We start from the raw sequence: 13,887 nt of genomic DNA, 5'->3' as shown, positions 1-13,887 counted from the left end.
AAAGAAATAAAAGGAATAACTATTGGGAAGAACAAATGCTATCATTAATTGAAGATCAAGATGAACATATAGAGAATTCAAAAAATTTATGTACAAACTAGAAGAAGTTAATATAATCAAGTTCCTTAAATAAAAGATTAATATTTTTAAAGCCAATTGTATTTCTACCACAGCAAGAAAATAAAAAATAGAATTCTAAAACTATCCTTTACTAGCTTACTAAAAAACATCAGACTCAAAAAAATTAAATAAAAAAAGAATTGGATTGGGGCAGATAAAAAAAAGAAATCAGACCCATAAATTTAGTGAAACATGAACAAGACATCTACATTGAAAAATATTCCTCAAAGAACAAAAACAGAAACACCATTTGACCCAACAATCCCATTACTTGGGTATATACCCAAAGGAATATAAATTGTTCTCTTATAAAGACACAAGCACACGTACATTCACTGCAGCACTATTCACAATAGCAAAGACATGGAATCAACCTAAATGCCCAGAATGGTAGACTAGATTTTTAAATGTGGTACATATACACCATGGAATGCTATGCAGCCACAGAAAAAAAATGAGATCATGTCCTTTGCAGGGACATGGATGGAGCCGGAGGCCATTATGCTCTGCGAACTAACACAGGAACAGAAAACCAAATACCCCATGTTCTCACTTGTAAGTGGGAGCTAAATGATGAGTACACATGGACACATAGAAGGGAACAACACACACTGGGACCTGTCAGAGGACAGAGGGTGGGAGGAGGGAGAGGATCAGGAAAAAATAACTAATGGGTACTGAGCTTAACAGGGCGATGAAATAATCTGTACAACAAATGCCCATGACACAAGTTTACTTATTTAACAAACCTGCAAGTGTACCCCTGACCTTAAGAACTGTTTTTAAAAAAGACTTCTACATTGAAAACTGTTTTTAAAAAATTAATAAGTGGCACACATAGGGGCCCCAACTTAAGACAAAAGTTTCTTTGCAATTAAATGTGAAAAAGGTAGTCTTTAAAACAAACAATAATCAGAAACCACAAAGAATAAAGTGAACTTTGACCTATACCTCAGAAAACACAAAACAGTCAATACCAGAGAGATGAGACATCTAAATGTGAAAGGTTTGTCTTGAAAGATCAAAGAAAGAATTTATTTTAATTATTGGAAAATATGTTCATGACCTTGAGGTTAGAAAAAAACTTCTTAAAAACACAAAAATCACTAATTATAAGTAAAAGTTTAATTAATTGCACTCCATTAACATTAAGAATTTCTGTTTAATACAAGATCTTTGGAGAGAGGGAAATGCCAAGCCACGGAAAAGATTTGTCACACATACACACACACACACGTGTGTGCACATCTCCAACAACAGATTTGAATCTAGAATATGACGATAAGTCAGACAACTCACCCATGCAACTCCTACTTACCCAACCCCAAAATGTGCACTTCATGGAAAGGATATCTAAGTGATGTGAGGTGATATGAAAATGTGTTCAAATGTAGGCGCTATCAAGAAATGCGAAATGAAATAACACAATACGGCCACTCACTGACCAAAAAAAAACTAAAGTAAAAAAAAAAAAAGACCCATGTTAGCGAGGTTATAAAGCAACTGGGACCTTTATACACTGTTGACGGGAATATAAATCATTAACCACTTGGGAAGTTATTTGGCATTATCTGCTAAAGCTAAATAAGCCTACCCTGTGACCCAGCAATTCTAAATTTGTATCAAACACAAATAAGTGCTCATAGCTCCCAAAAGATATGCACAAAAATGTTTCTAACAGCATTATTCATAATGGCCAAAAACCATAAACAACTTGAACACCATTAATAAATAACTTGTGACATATTCATATTAAGAAAAATACTGTGAACCAGTGAAAAACAAGAATGAATTACAAAAGTGTACTGTTGAGCACAAGAAGCCAGAAACCAAAGAGTATATATTACATAATTCCATTAACATAAAACTCAAAAACAAGCAAAAAAAATCTATGGTGATAGAAGTCAGAATAGTTAACAGAATAGTTAACAAGGAAGTGATTATTCACATGGTGGGGGGGCGGGGGCAATGGGAGCCTATCAGAATGCTAGAAATGTACTATATCTTGATCTGCTTGATGGTTTATACAAACTCATACAAATGTAAAAATCTGGCTATGGCCAGGGGTGAAGCAAGGTAGTAGAATAGAAGCCTACACCATTCAAGCTCTCCCACACCATGCTGGAACAGCAAATTTTAAAAACTATCTGCAAAGAGAAAAGCACTCTCACAAGAACCAAAACTCAGGTAAGCAATCACAGTACCTGGTTTTAACTTCATATCTTGAAAAAAAGGCATTGAGGAAGACAGGAGAGACAGTCTTGAATCATGGATGCCACCCCTATTTCCTATTCCCTGGCAATGGCCATGAGGTAGAGAGAGAGAATATACTTCAGGGAGGGAAAGCGCAGAGACTCAGTGCTGCCCTGTCACAGCAGAGAATGAAGCCCTGCTGGGCTCAGCCAGTGGCCATGCTTGGAGGGGCATTTGACTAGCTCTAGCCAAAGGGGAGTCACCCATCCCAGCAGGTCAGAACGAGTTTCCCAGCAAGCATCACCACTGCAGGCTGAAGTGCTCTGGGGTCCTAGGTAAACCTGAATGGCAGCCAAGTTGGGTTCTAACAAGGACTCCAATTCCTAGGCAACTCCTAGTGCTTAGAGCCAGTGAACTAGGGTTGCTCATGACCTAGGGAGGCATCAGCTGTCCATCCCCCAACCCAGGCAGTGCAGCTCACAGGAACCAGAGTGACTCCTTCCTTCTGCTTAAGAACAGAAGAGCAAAGAGTAAAGAGGACTTTGTCTTGCATCTTTTTTTTTTTTTTTTTTTTTTTTTTGAGACGGAGTCTCACTCTGTTGCCTGGGCTGGAGTACAGTGGTGCCATCTCAGCTCACTGCCAACCTCTGCCTCCCAAGTTCAAGCAATTCTCCTGTCTCAGCCTCCCGAGTAGCTGGGACCACAGGCACGTGCCACCTCACCCAGCTAATTTTTGTATTTGTAGTAGAGACAGGGTTTCACCATGTTGGCCAGGCTGGTCTCGAACTCCTGACCTCAGGTGATCTGCCCACCTTGGCCTCCCAAAGTGCTGAGATTACAGGCGTAAGCCACCATGCCCAGCCCCGACATTGTCTTGCATCTTGGATACTAGCTCAGCCACACTAGAATAGAGCACCAGGCAGAGCCATGAGGCCCCCATTCCAGGCCCTAGCTCCCCGATGATATTTCTAGACACACTCTGGGCCAAAAGGGAACCGGCTGCCTTGAAGAGAAGGATCCAGTCCTGGCAGGACTCATCACCTGCTGACTAAAGAGTTCTTGGGCAATGAATTGCCACTGGGCACCAGCAATACCCAGGGAGTATGCTGTGGGCCTTGAGGTCTGAGACTACTTGCTTCAAAGGAGACCCAGCACATTCCCAGTTGTGGTGGCCACTGTGAAAGACTCCTTCTGTCTGAGAAAAGCAGAGGGAAAAGTAAAGGGAACTTTGTCTTGCTTTCAGATATCACAGTGGGACAGAGCAAAAGGCAGGCTTTTCAGATCCCCAAGTCCAGCCTCTTGGACACCATTTCTGGACCGGCTCTGGGCCAGAGGGGGGCCCACTGCCTGAAGGGTGAGTCCCAGGCCTGGCAGCACTCACCACAAGCTGGTGAAAGAGCTCTTGGCCTTTAAGTGAACACTGGTGGTGTGGCCTGGCAGAACTGCTCATGGAACAGTCATGGTGCTGGCCACAGAGAGACGCTCCTCCTCTGCATGTGGAAAGGGGAGAGAAGAGCGGGAAGAACTTTTTGTATTGTGGTTTGAATGCCAGCACAGACATAGTAAAAATAAAACATCAGGTAGATTGCTAAGGTTTTTAACTAGAATCGCAGGCTACCAGACAGCATCTCTGGACACACCCGGGGCCTGGGGAAACTCACCACCCTGAAGGGAAGGGCCTTGGGCAAGGCCCAGTGCTGTGCTGGCTTCAGGTCTGACCCAGCACAGTCCCAGTGATGGTGGCCACAGGGGTGCTTGTATCACCAAATCCCCAGAGTTCCAGGTGGCTCAGTACAGAAAGAAAGACCCAATATGTTTGGAAGAAAGTAAAGTAAAAGAATAAGAGTTTTTGCCTGGTAATCCAGAGAAAACTTTTGGATCTTATCCAAGACCACCAAGACAATACCTATATAAGACTGCAAAAACCACTGTGTTATTGGCCTTTGAGCCTAAGTCCCTTCAAATACCTGGAATGCTTTCCCAAGAAAGACAGGTACAAACAAGCCCAGACTGCAAAGTCTACAATAAATACCTAACTCTTCAATGTCCAGACACCGAAAACATCTAAAAGCATCAACACTATCCAAAAAACCTGACCTCACCAAATGAACTAAATAAGGCACTGGGGATCAATCCTGGAGAAACAGAGACACATGACATTTCAGACACAGAATTCAAAATAGCTATTTTGGGCCAAGCACGGTGGCTCACACCTGTAATCCCAGCACCATGGGAGGCCGAGGTGGGTGGATCACTTGAGGTCAGGAGCTCGAGACCAGCCTGGCCAACATGGTGAAACCCCATCTCTACTAAAAATATAAAAATTAGCCAGGGGTGGTGGTGGGTGCCTGTAATCCCAGCTACTCAGCAGGCTGACATGGTAAGAATCACAGAACCTGGGAGGCAGAGGTTGCAGTGAGCCAAGATCGTGTCACTGCACTCTAGCCTGGGCAACAGAGCGAGACTTTGTCTCAAAAAAAAAGCTATTTTGGCCAGGTGCAGTGGCTCATGCCTGTAATCCCAGCATTTTGGGAGGCCAAGCAGGCAGATCACTTGAGGTCAAAGACCAGCCTGGCCAACATGGTGAAACCCTATCTCTATTTTTAAAAAAATACAAAAATTAGCCAGGCATGATGGTGCATGCCTGTAATCCCAGCTACTCAGAAGGTTGAGGCAAGAGAATGGCTTGAACTCAGGAGGCGGAGGTTGCAGTGAGCTGAGATCGCGCCACTGCACTCTAGCCTGGGTGACAGAGTGACAGTCCATCTTAAAAAACAATAGCTATTTTGAGGAAACTCAAAGAAATTCAAGATAACACAGAGAAGGAATTTGGGATTCTATAAGATAAATTTCACAGATTAAAATAATTAAAAACGGGGCCAGGCGTAGTGGCTCATGCCTGTAATCCCAACACTTTGGGAGGCCAAGGCAGGCGGATCACCTGACGTCAGGAGTTCGAGACCAGCCTGGCCAACACTGTAAAACCCCATCTCTATTAAAAATACAAAAATTAGCCAGGCGTGGTATGCACCTGTAGTCCCAGCTACTCAGGAGGCTGAAGCAGGAGAATCGCTTGAACCTGTGAGATGGAGGCTGCAGTGAGCCGAGATCACACCACTACACTCCAACCTGGGTGACAGAGTGTGACTCCATCTCAAAATAAATAAATAAACAAACAATAATTTTTAAAAATCAAGCAGAAATTCTAGAGTTGAAAAACTCAACTGACATGTTAAAGAATGTATCAGAGTCTCTTAATAGCAGAACTGATCAAGCAGAAGCAAGAATTAGTGAGCTTGAAAATGGTCTATTTGAAAATACACAGAGGTGACAAAAGAAAAAAGAATGAAAAAGAATGAAGCATGTATAAGATCTAGGAAACAACCTCAAAGGGTAAATCTAAGAGTTACTGACCTTAAAGAAAAGGTAGAGAAAATAGGAGTAGAAAGTTTATTAAAGGGATAATAAGAACTTTCCAAATCTAGAGAAAGATATCAATATTCAAGTACAGCATAGTTCTTTAAGTATTAGCTAGAGCAATTAAACAAGAGAAAGAATGAAAGGGTGTCCAAACTGGAAAGAAAAAAGTCAAATTATCCTTGTTTGAAGATGATATGGTCTTATATTTTGGAAAACCTAAAGACTCCACACACACACACACACAAAAACTTATTCAAACTGATGAACAAATTCAGTAAAGTTGCAGGATACAAAATCAACATACAAAAATCAGTAGCATTTCTCTATGCCAACAGTGAACAATCTGAAAAAGAAATGAAAAAAGTAATCCCATTTACAATAGCCACAAATAAAATTAAATACCTAGGATTTAAATCAGCCAAAGAAGTAAAAGATGTCTACAGTGAAAACTATAGAACACAAATGCTATGGTCAAATGGCATAAGAATAAAATGCTATTATTTATTTGTCCCCTACAAAAAAAGTAAAAATTCATCAAGTTATCTATGTGTATTTTTTAATTGAAGTATATAAACATACATGTGAGGTATGCACACACACACACACACACATCAATATACTGATGAAACACTGATGAAAGAAACTGAAGAGGACACAAAAAACTGAAAAAATATTCAATGTTCATGGGTTAGAAGAATCAATACTGTTAAAATATCCATACTGCCCAAAGCAATCTACAGATTCAATGCAATCCCTGTCAAAGTATTAATGACATTCTTTCACAGAAATAGAAAAAATAATCCTAAAATTTATATGGAATTACAAAAGACCCAGAATAGCCAAAGCTATCCCAAGCAAAAAGAACAAAACTGGAAGAATCATATTACCTGACTTCAAATGATACTACAGAGCTACAGTAACCAAACTAGCATGGTACTGACATAAAAACAGACACATAGATTAATGAAACAGAATAAAGAACCCAGAAGGAAATCCACATACATACAGGGAACTAATTTTCAACAACGGTGCCAAGAATGTTAGGGAAAAGACAGTCTCTTCAATAAATGGTGCTGGGAAAACTGGATAACCATATGCAGAAGAAGGAAATTTGATCCCTATCTCTCACCTTACATAAAAAACAAATCAAAATGGATTAAAGATTTAAGTCTAATACCTCAAAGTATAAAACTACTAAAAGAAAACATTGGTGAAAATCTCCAGGACACTGGTCTGCACAAAAATTTCTTAAAACACAGCCAACCAAAGCAAAAATGGACAAATAAGATGACATGAAATTAAAAAGCTTCTGCACAGCAAAGGAAACAATCAACCCACAGTGAAGAGACAGAATCAAACCACAGTGAAGAGACAACCCACAGAATGGGAGGCAATATTTGCAAACTACTCATCTGACAAGGGATTAATAACCAGAATATACAAGGAATTCAAACAACTCTATAGGAAACAATCTGATAATCCAATTTTTAAAATGGGCTAAAGATTTGAATAGACCTTTCTATAAAAAAGACATACGAATGGCAAACAGGCATATGAAAAAAGTGGTCAACATCACTGATCATCAGAGAAATGCAAATCAAAACTACAATGAGGTATCATCTCACCCCAGTTAAAATGACTTTTATCCATAAGGCAGGCAATAACAAATGCTGGTGAGGATGTGGAGAAAAAGGAGATGGGGATGATTAATGAGTACAAAAAAAATAGAATGACGAAGACCTAGTATTTGGTAGCACAAGAGGGGGACTGTAGTCAATAATAATTTAATTGTCCATTCTGAAATAACTAAAAGAGTACAACTGGATTTTTTGTAACACAAAGGACCAATAATAATTTAGTTGTCCATTTTGAAATAACTAAGAGTACAACTGGATTTTCTGTAACACAAAGGATAAATGCTTGAATGTCCATTTTGAAATAACGTGGATATCCAATTTTCCATGATGCAATTATTAAGCACTGCATGCCTGTACCAAAATATCTCACGTACTCCATAAATATATAAACCTACTATGTACCCACAAAAATTTAAAAAAATAATAATAATAAGGCCAGGCATGGTGGCTCAAGCCTGTTAATCCCAGCACTTTGGGAGGCCAAGATGGGTGCATCACCTGAGGTCAGGAGTTCGAGACCAGCCTGACCAACATGGTGAAACCACATGTCTACTAAAAATACAAAAATTAGCCAGGCATGGTAGTGGGCACTTGTAATCCCAGCTACTCGGGAAGCTGAGGCAGGAGAATCACTTGAACCCGGGTGGCAGCGGTTGCAGTGAGCCAAGATTGCACCACTGCACTCCAGCCTGGGCGACAAGAGCAAAACTCCATCTCAAATAAAAAAACAAAAAACAAAAAAAGAATGCTATGGTCAAATGGCATAACAATAAAATGCTATTGCTTGTTTTGTACCCTAAAAAAATGTAAAAATCCATCGAGTTATATGTGTGTATATTTTTTGAAACTGAAGTGTGTGTGTGTGTGTGTGTATACCATAATATACTTCAATTTTTTTTAATTTTAGGACCTCAAAAAATATATTTTCAGACAAATAAAATCAGATAATTTGTTATCAGCAGACTTACACTGAAGAAATACTAAAGAGGGCCAGGCACAGTGCCTCACAACTGTAATCCCAGCACTTTGGGAGGCTGAGGCAGGAGGACTCCTTGAGCCTTGGAGTTTGAGACCAGCCTGGGCAATGTAGGAAAACCCCGTCACTACATGAAAATTTACAAATTAGCCAAGCATGCTGGTGCACAGCTATAGTCTTAGCTACCCAGGATGCCGAGGCAGGAGGATCACTTGGGCCCAGGAATTCAAGGCTGCAGTGAGCTATGATCACACCACTGCACTGCAGCCAGAGAGACAAAGCAAAACTTTGTCTCTAAATATTAAAAAGAACTATGAAAGGGAATTTTTAAGTCAAAAGGAAAATGATCCCAAAGGGAAGTACATGAATGTGAAGAGCAGAGAAAATACAAATATGTGGGTAAACCTAAATAAACAGGTACAGTATATATGTTGGGGTTTCAAATATAAATGGAACTAAAATATATGACAGCAATGAAAAAAAAAAGGTAGAAATTGGGTAAATGGGAATTGGCAAGATATAAATTTACCAAGGATACATGTGGTAATTGCCAGGGGAACCCATAAAAGAAGATAACATTGGGAGGTATGATTTAAAATATTCCATTAATCGAAGAAGAAGCAAGAAATGAGAGAAAAACAACACAAAATGAGCAAAACAAATATAAAACAAGTAGTAACATCATTACATGTTAACTGATTAAAAAACAAAATCTAATTATATTCTACTGAACAGTAAACATACCATATGCTTATAGAAAGCTAAAACGAAAACGACAGAATAAGATATTTAATGAAAATACTAATAAAAAAGAGCTGGAGTAGTTCCACTAATATCAGATTAAGGAAAATTTAGATCAAAAAACACTATAGAGATCATGGGAACACTCCATAATAGCGAATGAGTTAATCACCAGGAAGATATAATAACTGTACATTTGTTATCAGCAAAAACTGAAAGAAATAAAGAAATCCTCTCTCAGGAAATGACAGATCAAACTGAAAAAAAACAGACAGTAAGGATATGGAAGAGTTAAACAAGATTTTGAACTTGACCTAACTGATATTTACAGAACACTGCAGAGCAAATTTCAAAGGATTCTAATCACATAGAGTATGCGTTCTAACCACTTTTAAATTACATAACTCAGTAAGAAAAACTAGAAAATTTTCTAAATGTTTAGAAATTTTTTTAATGAACTTTAAATTCATAGATCAAAAACAAAAATTTAAAATCACACTGTATTTTAAGCAAAAAATATATACATATATATGACATACCAAAATATGTCTGCTATAGCTAAAAATGCTTAGAGGAAAACATATAGCCTTAAACACAGGTTTGAAAAGAAGGGCTAGATATCAATGCTATTTTGAAAAATCAGAAAAAGAATAGCAAGATAAAACCAAAGAAAATATTATAAAGTGCAGAAATTAAAGAACCAGAAAACAAATCTACAATAACAAAATTCAAAAGGCCAAAAGTTAATTCATGGAAAAGATAATAAACTGATAAACCCCTAGCAAGAAAAATAAAAAGAGAGAGAAATGATCAAAACAGTAACAAGTTTTAAAAATTAGATGAAATGGATAAACCTAGCAAAACTAATACATACACAGAACAAGTCATTTTATTTCCATTAAAGAAATTAAACATTATTTAAAACTTTTTCACTAGCAACCTCTGGTCTCAGAGGCTTCACCAGTTAAATCTTGTAAGCATATCAGGAAAAAAATAATAACAATCTTCACTAACTCTTCTGGAGAATACTAAAGGAGGGAACATTTCCCTCTTCTTGTAAGACCAGTATAACCAAGATACCAAAATCTGATCAGAACATTCGAAGTAGGAAAATTACAGGCCAATTTATCTGAAGAACACAGGTGCAAAGATCCTAACAACACACAAAAAGCACATGAAGTCCGTTGGTACATATAAAGGGGTAACATATCACAAGTCAGTTGGGCTTATTTTAGGAATGCAAAGATTGTTTAACATCTGAAAATATAACAGCATAATTCAACACATTAACGAAGTAAAGGAGAAAAACCATGAGTGTCCCAAAAGATGCAGATAAAGTATTAATAAAATTCAACAAAATTCCTATTTGAAAAGTATAACAAGGTATAAGATCAATAAAATTAAATTCTACTTCTAACTACTACCAAGAAAACAATTAAGAAATGAAATTTCACAAACAATTCTAATTAAAATAATATCAAGAATATCACATATCCAGGAATAAATCTGCTGAAAGATGTGGAGGTCTTCTATACTGAATGAACACTACAAAACAGTATTGAGATAAATTTATAAAGCCCTAAATAAATGGAAGAATATACCACGTCTACGGACTAGCTGACTCAGTAGTATTGTTAAAATGCCAATTGTCTGCAAACTGATCTCCAGTTTCAATACAAACTTTACCCAAATTCCTGGAAAAAAAGAGAGAGAGAGAGAAGAGAAGAGAGAGGAGAGAGAGAGGAGGGAGAGAAAGACAGCGAGAGAGAGAGCACGCGCGCGTGCGCGCGCACGTGTATCTTTACAAGTGAGTCGAAATTGAAAAACTGATTCTAAAATACTATGAAAATATCCTTTAGGAGGACAAGGTGGGCAGATCACTTGAGGTCAGGAATTTGAGACCCGCCTGACCAACACAGCAAAAACCCAACTTGACTAAAAATACAAAAATTAGCTGAGCCTGATGGCGGACGCCTGTAATCCCAGCTACTCGGGAGGCTGAAGCAGGAGAATCACTTGAATCCGGGAGGTGGAGGCTGTAGTGAGCCAAGATCATGCCACTGCACTCCAGCCTGGGCAACAGAGGGAAACTCCATCTCAAAAATAAATAAATACATACATACATACATACATAAAATAAAATACTATGAAAATATCAGGGGAGGAGAGATGGGAGGGGGGAGAAAAAGGAAGTCAGAGTATATACACTACCAGGTATCAAGATTCCTTATAAACTAGAATAAGACAGACCAACAGAACAAAAGAAGAGTCTAGAAACACACTCATATTTACATTGACATATGAAGTACATGTGAAAACATGATCTTAGAAAAAATTCCCAGTAGAAATATTTCATTCAACACTTTATTTTCTGAGCTATTATATCAATCACAACAGCACAATCAATCACATCAATCACAACTTAACAAATATTGTTTAACAAGTAACAAGTAACAATACTTGTTAAATTCTCTCACAACTGTGTTCAACAGCTTCCAAAATAATTAGCAGACCTTCTATCAAATCTTAATCTCTTACCTCCCCAAAAGCTCCTCGACCAATCACCTTTAATATTTCAAAGTCTTCTCTATGTAATCGCATTTGTTTCACTTTAGAAGTAAATGGTTTAGCTGAAATGAAAGAGCAATATCAATTATTTTCTTAATAAAATGTGATGCAAATTAGATATAAATAATGGTGTTTCTTAGTTACACAAAAATTCAAATTATGATTTAAGAATTGTCAAAATATTAAAAAATCCCAAACTATATGAGAATAAACAGATTTAATTTCCCTAAGAAAACAATATATTTTCTTTTATTTCTTACATATGAATTACATTTTTGGTGAGAAATGTATGTTTAAACTCCAAATAACATATAAAAGAATGCAAAGCAAGGGGGATGTAAAAATGAGACCAGTTTTAACATTCTATCAGCATTAAATATATATTTTAACACAAAGGTATAAAAAATAAAAGCAGATTTCATGGCACCAGAGAGCTCTTCAGCAATTCCCACCAAGTAAACTCATGTTTCTTTCACATTCATTCATTTGTTCTTTTAAAATGCGTTAGCAAACGTCTACAGTATACAAAGCATGGTGGCAATGACTGGAGTTTTTAAAAATTTGATTATGATATGATACTTTCCTTCAAGAAACTCTTAGTCTTCATTCAAGAAAGGCAAGTATGCATATATGCAGACACAAAATTTAATAATGTGATAAAGTTTTAAGTGCTTCAGAATTAGTGAGAATAGAACACTAATTATGTGGATACTAATGCTTCACACAAAGGAGATAACAGATAAATTGAACCTTGAGGACTAAATACAATCTTGCTGCTTTGCCTGGGTTTGACAATGTAGATACTCCAGGCAAGAGGGAACAATATAAGCAAATGAAGAGAGGCGAGGAAGTGAATTTGGGGTGTTAATGGTAAATAATCCATGGTAAAGAATTGTGAGAAGAAATGCAAAGAAATAAGAGCTAGAAAATGGAAAAGGCTTTGAATTTCATTAAAGGAATTTAGATGTAATCTTATTAATATTTTTAACTGGTAAATTAAAAATGTTTAATGATTACAGCAATTACATATTCTGCTGCCTCTAAGAGAAGTTTAAACGTGTCTCCTTTCCTCTCCTCAGGTCCCTCTTTATTCTAACACAAAAAGGAATTGATATGATTAAAGGATCATAATACATAGGTGTAGCTGTCTTCTCTCTTCCTTCCATGGAGCCAGAGTATGATAAGATCAAAGATACATATTTGAGCATTAGGGAAGTGAAACACATAGGTCATACAGTTTGCTTTGATCTAAAAGTATGCATTTAGCCCTAACTAGCTTCAAAAACGGGTATTCCACACTGCTTAGTCAAGTCCACTAGGGATTTCTGTATTCGTGTTTTGTAAGGAAAGGAAAGAGAGAGAGGATTTCTATCTGGAATTCACACAACAGAGAAGAGAAAGAGAAAAAAATTAGCTGAATGTGGTGGCATATGCCTGTAGTCTTTAGCTACACAGGAGGCTAAGGCAGGAGGATAACTTGAGCCCAGGTATTCGAGGCTGCAATGAGTCATGATCATACCACTGCACTCCAGCCTGGGCAAAACAGCAAGATCCTGTCTCTTAAAAAGCAGTAATAAAAGAATTAATAATAATAAAATTCCATTTGCAACAGCATCCAAAAGAATAAAGTACTTAAAGATAAATTTAACCAATGAGGTGAAAGACTTGTACATTGGAAACTACAAAATATTGCTGATAAAAATTAAAGAAGACTTAAATAAATGAAAAGACATCCAGTATTCTAGATTGGAAGAAGACTTAATATTGTTAATACGACAATGTTACCCAAAGCAATCCACAGATTCAAAGCAATCCCTATCAAAATTACAATGGCATTACAGAAATAGAAAAACTCATCCTAAAATTCATATGGAGAGAGAGAAAAGACAACCCATAGAATGGGAAAAGCATTTGCAAATCATGTATCTACTAAGGAATTAATACCAGAATATACAAAGAACTCCTACAAGTCAACAACAAAAAACCCCAATTCAAAAATGGGCAAAAGTTTTAATAAACATTTCTCCAAAGAAGGTAAATAAAAATGAAAAAAGAATGAGTTCATGTCCTTTGCAGGGACATGGATGAAGCTGGAAATCATCATTCTCAACAAACTAACACAGGAACAGAAAACCAAATACCACATGTTCTCACTCATAAGTGGGAGATGAACAATGGAACATACATGGACACAGGGAGGGGAACATCACACACTGGGGCCTGTTGGGGTGG

General features: G+C 37.4%; 1 protein-coding gene across 22 annotated transcripts in view; it reads right to left on the bottom strand.

Annotated features, from left to right (window-relative positions):
• Positions 1-13,887, bottom strand: part of CDC42BPA (CDC42 binding protein kinase alpha) — a 331,921-nt gene that overhangs the window by 255,781 nt on the left and 62,253 nt on the right. For all 22 annotated transcript variants that reach the window (XM_034947986.3, XM_034948052.3, XM_034948013.3 and 19 more), the window contains one exon: positions 11,626-11,717. In XM_034947986.3, the coding sequence (XP_034803877.2) occupies positions 11,626-11,717 (92 nt within the window). Of the gene's footprint in view, positions 1-11,625; positions 11,718-13,887 lie in introns of those variants that run through there.

The sequence above is a fragment of the Pan paniscus genome, chromosome 1 (genome assembly GCF_029289425.2).
Source record: "Pan paniscus chromosome 1, NHGRI_mPanPan1-v2.0_pri, whole genome shotgun sequence".
NCBI lineage: Eukaryota > Metazoa > Chordata > Mammalia > Primates > Hominidae > Pan > Pan paniscus.
The sequence above is the reverse complement of the archived record's forward strand: the minus strand, read 5'-3'. Positions and strand labels throughout refer to the sequence as shown.